General features: G+C 45.9%; 1 protein-coding gene across 1 annotated transcript in view; it reads left to right on the top strand.

The window, feature by feature from the left end:
- The first annotated feature begins 1,048 nt into the window (after positions 1 to 1,048).
- The window catches only part of GABRB3 (gamma-aminobutyric acid type A receptor subunit beta3), a 115,716-nt gene continuing 108,160 nt past the window's right edge, over positions 1,049 to 8,604 (top strand). Inside the window, exons 1-3 of the mRNA XM_036384758.1 lie at positions 1,049 to 1,216; positions 1,391 to 1,482; positions 1,643 to 1,710. Coding sequence (XP_036240651.1) covers positions 1,137 to 1,216; positions 1,391 to 1,482; positions 1,643 to 1,710 — 240 coding nt within the window. The 5' untranslated portion in view covers positions 1,049 to 1,136. The remainder of the gene's footprint in view (positions 1,217 to 1,390; positions 1,483 to 1,642; positions 1,711 to 8,604) is intronic.

Here is an 8,604-nt window from a genome sequence, read left to right as displayed (position 1 = left end):
ATAAGTCCTGCTGAAAGTACTAATTAGCATGGAAGAAGATTGAAAATAATAACTACTGTGCTGTCTTTCCCCAACCAATGTTTTATACAAAGTTGAGAGCATCCGGAAGCTCACAGGAGACAACTCTCACCCTACATCTCTGGTACCAGTGCCATTTCCCTTCATTCCTGTCCCGTATGACAAGCCTGGCTACACACGTTTTGAACCCAGCAGAGCGTCTGCCTGGCAAAGCACGTCCATCTCTGCCAGCGCAGCTGGCACCCTCGCAGGCACGGCTGAGGGAGCCTCAGGCCCGGCACCTCTACATGCACACCACATCCCTGGCCGGGCAGAGACAGCTTCAGGCCCTTGCAAGTCGCGGCAGGGTAGCCAGGCCAGCTCCCTCTCCCGCCCCAGCGGCTCACCCCGGGCACCGCTCCCAGGATGCGCCACAGGGCAGGTGGGCACAGTCCCCAAAACAGAGGGGCAGGCCGAGGGGCAGGGGCGGACAGAGGCACGGCGTCGGGCAGCCCCTGCTCACCCGGCTCCAGGGGGGACCCTGCGGGCTGCCCTAGCCCCGCAGTCCCGCTCCTACCCCGGGGAGAAGGAGCCGGCTGCGGGGAGACCCCGCGGGGGCTGCCGGTGACCATGGCCGTCCGTCTCCGGGCAGGACCGCGGGGCCGGTGCCGTGCCGAGGTCGGGCGTGCCCCGAGGCGGTGCCCGGGGAGCCACCGCCCCTCGCTGCCGGTCCCGGCCCCGCCAGCCCCGCTCCCCCGCCGCCCCACCTCGGGCTCTCCGCCCGGAGGGACGGCGGCGCCCTCCCTCCGTCCCCTCCCCTCCCGGCTGGCGGGAAGGCGGCGGGGCGGGCGGCGGCGGGCGGAGGGGAGGCGGCTGGCCGGGCTCCGGCGGAGGGCAGCTTCCTCCGGGGCTCGGCGGCGTCCGGCCGCGGGGCAGCGCAGCCGGGTGCGCGGGCGGCTCCCGCGGGCCGGGTGGTGGTGCTGGGGCAGGGGGTGGGGGATTTTTTTTTTGGGGAGGGAGGGCGAGTGGGGGGAGAACGGGGACTGTCGCCTCCGCCTCTTCCTCAGCAGCAGCCGGGGCAGCCGGATCGCGGCGGCGGCTGCTGCTGCTGCTGCGCGAAGGGAGCGTGGAGCGGAGGGATGTGGGGCTTTGGGAGAGGCAGGATCTTCGGGATCTTCTCTGCTCCCGTCCTGGTGGCCGTGGTCTGCTGCGCCCAGAGGTAGGAGCCAGCGTGCCCCGGCGGCGGCGGCGGGGGATGCGTTTCTCCAGGGGAACAAGCTGATGCGCTCCCCCCGCCCTCCCCCTCCCGCCCCGCTCCCGCCGTCGCCCCTGGCCCCCCGCACCCCGGTTTCTGCCTCTCCCGCCCGACACCCCCGTCTCTTTCTCCCCACAGTGTGAACGATCCCGGCAACATGTCCTTCGTGAAAGAAACTGTGGATAAATTGTTGAAGGGCTACGACATCCGCCTCCGGCCGGATTTCGGAGGTGAGTCGCCCTGCCCGGGCTGGCCGTCCGGCGATCTCCCCCGCCCCCGCAGCTGTCCCCGGTGCTGCCGCCGCTCCCGCACGGCGGCTCCGGCCACCCCGCCCGCCCGCGCTGCCGCGGCTCCTCTCGCCGCCGGCTAAAAGGTCTGCTCTGCCTGCAGGTCCGCCCGTCTGCGTGGGCATGAACATCGACATCGCCAGCATCGACATGGTTTCCGAAGTCAACATGGTGAGTGGCGGGCGAGCCCGGCCGGCGGCGGGGCTGTCGCCAGGGTCACGGCCGCCCGTTTCCCGTCCCTCGTTTCTCACCAAGTCGCCGCTGTCTCGGCGGGCGGCCGCGGGGCTGCGCGGCGCTCCGAGCGCTGCCCTCTTCGCTTGAAAACTTTATTTCCCTGGAGACGCGCTTTCCTCCTTCCCCCCTTCTCCACTCTCACTGCCGGCGGCCGTCTCCGCGAGTGTGCCGGGCCGCCGGTTTGCACCAAGCCGCCTTCTCCTCCTGCTGTAGCCCCGGGCGGCCGGAGCTCGCTGCTCCGCCGGGCCCCCGGCACTTGCCGCGGCCTCGCCGCCCGCGGGATGCGGAGCGGGATGCGGGGCGGGATGCGGGGCGGGATGCGGAGCGGGATGCGGACTTGCCGGGGCCGGTGGTGGAGGGCCGCGGCTATCGACATCTCACTATTTCTTGCGCGCTTCAGGGCAAAAAAACCGATCAGCCCAGGTTGTCTGTGGGTAAACTCTGACATGTGCGAGTGCTTTAAGGTTTGATGAGCACCCAGAGCCGGCGCGGTTGTGAATGGACTTGGGAGGAATAGTAGTCCAGTCTTGTCTCGGAAAGTGATGCTGTGTGGGCTGTCGTGTTCACCGATGGACAGGGAGGTGTTTAGTGCTTTTCTGCGTTTTGATCCTCTCGTCTGTATACCTTGATGATTCAATGTTAGAAGCTACAATTTCTGTTTCTTGTCCTAATCCTAAATCTGAGGTGAATTTTTCATGCTCCTCAGGAAGTTACTCCTTACCTTTGTGTCTCAGGTTTTTTTTCCTTGTATTCTTCCTTTTGCAAACCTAGTGTAGAAAGGCCAGTCACTCTGCAATGCTGTAGTTACCTTTATGGCATTAAAAATAATATGTATACATTTGGAAGCTGAGCTCTCTTGTAGTACATATGATGCTAACACTGCACTACCTCTCCTTCAATGCACTGTTGCAGTGTTACATGCTGGCGTATCTTGGCTTGATACATGTTCCCTGTATTTTCATTAATCGTGCCACTACTTTCAGCCCCCTCTACTTGAAATTCTGAGAGAGAAACTTTTGCTCTACTTCTCATCTTCTAACAAATGTTTTTGACAGAGATACAGTTACCTGTTTGCAGTTAAAAGTATCACCAATGCCAGCTTTTCTACTCATTCAGGAGGGAAAAAAATGAGATAGTTCTTACTTACAAGAGTTTATCTTAGGCTTCATGCAGATTCAGGCAACTGCAGAGACACCTCATGTATTTGACAGGGTTTTCTGTACCTGTAGGATTTCCTATCAAGTGAAAAAAAAGGGAGCTGAATGAAAGATTCTCTCTGAAGCGTAATTGAAAAATCCGACTTCACTATCCCCACTGCCACCTTCCCCACCTCTGGATATGTTCCAGTCTTAGGGAAGCATTACATGACTCATTAAATTAATATATAACACTGTGTTGTGAAGTGCCAGAGAGGCAATAAATATCAGAGAAAGGCATCCTGAGATTGGGAAGAAAATGAGGGGATGTATACTGCTTTTTGTGCTTTTTCTTTCTTTTTTCCTAGCTGCAGGAAAGCCTATTAGGTTTAAATAACAATTTGTCCAACCCACTGTAGCAAGGGTATAAGGAAAAGTAAGTAATTACACTACTTCTTATGCTAGGCTGGGTAATCAGATCCTCAGTGATACAGGAGCTCCTCCAGAAGATGGTCAGTTTGTCCCCAAAGCACCAAGTGCTTAAGTTTCTAGCTGCCCCAGGAGTCAGTGCCCACTCTTGCCCATTAGTTGCCAGAGCAGCTGCAGAGAAGTGGCAGCTTTTTTCTGTGCCCTCTTATGGAGCAATGCAAAATATGAAAAACATCAATACAGATCTTGCAACAGAAAGAAATGATGTGTTTCTGAAGCAAGTTGCTAGAGTACCTTTACTATAAAAACTGTAGTAGTTTACTTCAGGAAAATGAGCAGGAAGGGCTTTGATTGATAAACACCTTACTACAACCAGCATTTCAGCTAAGCTTGTCTCACCTCCAAGGAAAAGAAGTCATCTTTGACTAGGCACAGCTATGTTCAGGTACTACCTGAGTTGGTTACTTCTACTTGTTTTAAGTAACTTTTTACTGGTCTGCAAGAATTCTTATTCTTGTATATATCAATGTACAGCGAATATGTATCAATGTATATATCAATGAACAGCAAATAAGGATGAAGGGACAGAGCTTTTCAAGATTACTCAAGTATTTATTCTATTTTATTATTATTTGGACAGGAAGAAAAAGGCCTAGTTAGTTTGAAGAACTGAGGCAGAGCTGTTGAACTTCATTCTGGTTGCCAACTAAACTTTTAAACTTTGGCATATTCTTTCATTTAATTCCAAACCGATATTGTGAATGTTGACCTTTAGCCTCATCAGCTATTGAAGTGTGTTACAAAAATTTCTCTGTGTGAACTGTGGTAGTGAGGACATTAATTCCTTTGATTTAAATCTAGACACTGATGTAACCTTTTATAAATTAGCTTGTTAAAATTCATCTCTGTATTAAAAATAAAATAACCAGAGATTTACCATTCTTCAATTTTATGGACATAAATAAAATGTTATTACAGCAAGTTTTATTATGCTCCTTTCTAGGCAGCCTGTAATATTGCTTTCAGTGACATGATGACAGTTCTTTGTTACAGGAATTACAGCTTGTATCATGCTCTTTTCTATTCATAATCAAACTGTAGGTTTATATATAATATATTCCTCTATGAATCTTTATTTGCTAGCTGTTTATTAAGCTTTCCAGCCTTTTAAAAATTTATTTGTGCGGTTTTAGTCTTTCTGTTGAAAATCACTAAGAGTCCTTTGCCTATACATCCAGGGTACCTGTAGATATTTTTTAGAATAGACTTACTGGTAGCCATGTACATCTTCCTTGTATTACATGAAATGATTAACATTGTCTTTATTTTTGATGCTGAAATGCTAAGCTGGATCAGGAGGACAGATGCAAGTATCAGAATTGCAGATCATTGACTTGTTTTACTGAAAAGTTGTAAATAAGCAGTTTCTATTTGATTTCACAACATCTTGAAAATATTGAGTAGCATTAGTGAAATTGTAAACCTCTGTGTTATAAAAATCACATGATTAGATATTTAAAATTTAAGTTACATATATATGGTAGCAAGGGGGAATTAATGAAGTTGCATATAAGAAGTGCATTGCTCAGGGAAGGGCTGCAGTCTGTTAATTACCTGCACATATGTCTATATCTATATGTCAGTGTGCTTTACTCCCCTGCTTAACCTGTACATACTCTCCCATAATTATTTGCCTATTTCACAAATGATATGTGTAACTGGATACTTAGGCACCTACCTATTGTTGTGCCTACTCCCAATAACTGCATTTAAAACCACTATAAATTGTACAGAAATATAAATCTCCAAACAAAATACTGATCAATAATAAAAACAGATGCAATACTGAGAATATACTGTAAGCCATCTTACAAATAAAGAGTATGGAAGATTACTGTTGCCAGGTTTCAATAACTTAGCCATAAATTTTGTCATTTTTCATTATTCAGGTTGATTGTATTTTGGTTTTGCTGTGTTTTTAGGTGTTTTGCTCACATTACATGAATTGAAAAAGAAATAGTTCTTGTGCTTTTGCTAGTATGTCAGCCTATTTCCATTCAGACAAGTGACCACAATTTGCAATTTTTTAAACAGTCTGATTCTTCTTGAATGTTTGGTCTGTGAATCAAATGCGTTAGTTCCAGGCATTCAATTTTCAAGCATCTAAATGCTTCTGTATCTTAGGAAGTTAAATAATCAATGCTTTGATTCTCCAAATAACCCCCTCTTTAAAGTCATTATTATAGCTGGAAGAGCAAAGTACTGTACTTTCATTTTACTATAATTTTAGAATGTGTTTCATAGTTTATGGGAAATAATGCTTTAAAGTGGATGGAGAAAACAAGGGGATTAGTGCAAAAATGAACCTTTCTTCTTAGAGATAATGTTTTGCAGAGAATAGGAAACGGGCTACTGCTCTCAGAAGTGCTGTCTGCATTGTCTTTGTTTATAGAGAGGGCTTCAGGGTTGTCCATCTAGGGTTTTTCAAAGGCTCTAATTTTTATAAAATTAAACCAGCAAAACCCAGGAGGTATCATTTGCTATAATGTTGTCCTGCTGCTTTAAGAATACTGTAGTCAGAAAATTAGTTTGACATAAAGTCAGACCTTAAAACAGATGAGTTGTTGTTTCTGAAAAAGATGTCATTTATTCTATGCTGTCACTCTAAAAAAGATGTAATCTCTTCTCTGCTAACACTGTAATTTTTATTTTTATGCATGTGCCTTTATAAAACTGCAAGTATGCATATGGACATCATTGGGTGCCTGCTGATTTTTAAAGCAATTTTGACATCTTTCTGACAAGCTCTTTTAGTTGCTGCCCGAAGGTTGACTGAACTTACTACTCATTGAGACTAAATATTGTCTATTTTCCTTGACAGGGATACACAAATAAATTTTTTTTAGGTGAATTAATCCATACTTCACCTGAAGTTCTGAGGGTGCAGAACATCATGCTTCTGTTAATGAAATCTGTCACATCTTACTTAATATGATAAAAAATTTGGTGGATTCCATTTATGTAAATTGAGATTTATAGCATTAGATGTCTAAGTGAGAGCTGGATTGCTAAACTCTACAAGTGCAGTTAATGGAGGTCTAGAACAGAATGTGGATGCTTGAGCAAAGGTGTCTACTGTCATTTTGGTTTCACAGTCTCATACTTGTCCTCCTGTTTCCAGTCCAGGTTGGTGCAGATCTCCTGCAATGTTGGTGTTTTCCAGTCCAGGTTGGTGCAGATCTCCTCTGCCATGTCTCCGTGCCCAGGTTTTAGACACAACACCAGCTCCTGAAATTTAAACAACTGAGTCTTGTTCTTGTCAATACAGGTGATGCAATCAAGAGAGCTTAAAATAAAAAAGGCAATGTAATAGTGCTTCTTAGATATTTTAGGTGCCTCAAGGTGTTTTGTTTGGACTCCAGCTGCCTCTCTAGAACTTAAGTGAACCTTCATATATCCTTTGCAGTACCTGCCAGTCCTATGCAGGGGTCCTGCATAATCCAGGCATCCAAAATGGCACCAGACACCTTTGCTTAGGTAACTGAATTTTTCCTTAGATGTACAGCCAAAGCCTATCCTCCAGGCTCCCTCTGGAATCAGAAGAAGGTGACAGTCACTATTTTGCCACAGATATCTTAGATGTGTGTATGGTTGTTATTTTTAAAATGGAAGGATTAGTATTTCTGGGAGGTGTCCTTGTTTCCTGAATAGCAATGGAGAGAGCCAAGGCAACTTGGCTAGTTTTTGAGTACACACAGTGAAATGTAACCTGTGTTTCCAACTGGAAATGTAGCTTATATTTCCTGCCATAAACAGATATTTCCTAAATATTTTGCAGGCAGAATCTTGATATTATCTCCTGCAGGAAGTCATAACCAAGTTTTGACAAACTTCTATTTGAATATTTAGATGGAGAAATTAAAGGAGTTGTTCTGATACAATGGTTACATAATCATATTGCAAACACCAGTTGTCTGGCTAGAAAAGGATCCATGTGTGCAGTGCCTATTACTAGTTCACAAATCACGGGAGTATAAAGTAGAATATGTAACTTTATAATATGATTTTGCTTTTATATATTTTATAATTTAATTTTTTTTAAATTTAATGTTATTTAGGGAGAATAGTAAATCATACTGTGGTAGAAAGACCACATAGATAATTTTGCATATATGTGTGTATATACAACACACCTACATATATACATGTATTTGGTAGTTATCTACCAAATACATGTATATATGTATGTGTGTTGTATATAGGGGGGGAAAAGGAAGCAGAAAGAAGTAGTGCCCAAGCAGGGAAGGATCTCCTGAGGCCATCATAGCCCTGCAAAGAGTGCTGTCACTGTGCTGGTGATGAGCCAGCATCCATCCACGACAAGAGGGGCACAGCAGCAGGCACTGATCCTGGAGGATAGTCTACCTTACAGGTCACCTGCTCTCTACTTACCAGCTGGCCACAGGATCACCCATCCTCTGCCTTGTCTCCATCTGTTTTTCTTCCTCAGTACAGTACCCATGAACTCCCCCAGCCTGCCTCACTTTCTCTCTCTCTCCATCTCTGTCATGTTTCATATTCTTATTGACAGAGAGAGAGAAAGAAGTGCTTGTAGCAGACGGTGTGATAGGGAAATGACTCCTGTTTGTCCAGGGGAATTGATGACAGGCTTCTGCTTATCTGCAGTGGAAAGCAGCTACCCTGAAGGGGAAGGAATACCTGCTCATGCAGAGACAGGGAGGTAGTAAATGTTGCTGGGAGGTGCCAATAGACTATTTAAAAACCAGCTCCAGCTGCCAGCGTTGAATCATCCAGACTTGGATGATGAAATAGATATGATCTGTGATGACATCAATCTGGAATAATTGCAAATATTCCATGGACAAAAAGGGATTCACAATTATGCTTACAAACTAGAGGAATAACCCAAATAAAGAGGGAGCAAGCATGAAGTGCTGTGTTATATAAGGAATGATGAATCCATTATTTAAAATGATAAAGATTTGGCTAAGCAGTAGAACACTAAAAAAAGGTCTTATTGGACCAGAATCTAAAGCAAGTGAAAAAGTCACAGGTGCAGTATAATTGAAAAAAGACACATCTTACCTTGGGGTACACAAATAGAAGTTTCATTCACAAGACACAGAGTTTGCTTTGTCATTAGTTAAGCCTGAGCAAGAATGTTGTGTCCAGTGTTTCCTCATTGACTTTCAGGGAGATGGAAAGAAGCAGGAGGTGTGAGGAACAGAAAAAAAGTGTTTCTAAC

Source organism: Molothrus ater, chromosome 2, assembly GCF_012460135.2.
Source record: "Molothrus ater isolate BHLD 08-10-18 breed brown headed cowbird chromosome 2, BPBGC_Mater_1.1, whole genome shotgun sequence".
Taxonomy (NCBI): Eukaryota; Metazoa; Chordata; class Aves; order Passeriformes; family Icteridae; genus Molothrus; species Molothrus ater.
Note: the sequence above shows the minus strand (reverse complement) of the source record. Positions and strands in the feature narration are given on the sequence as shown.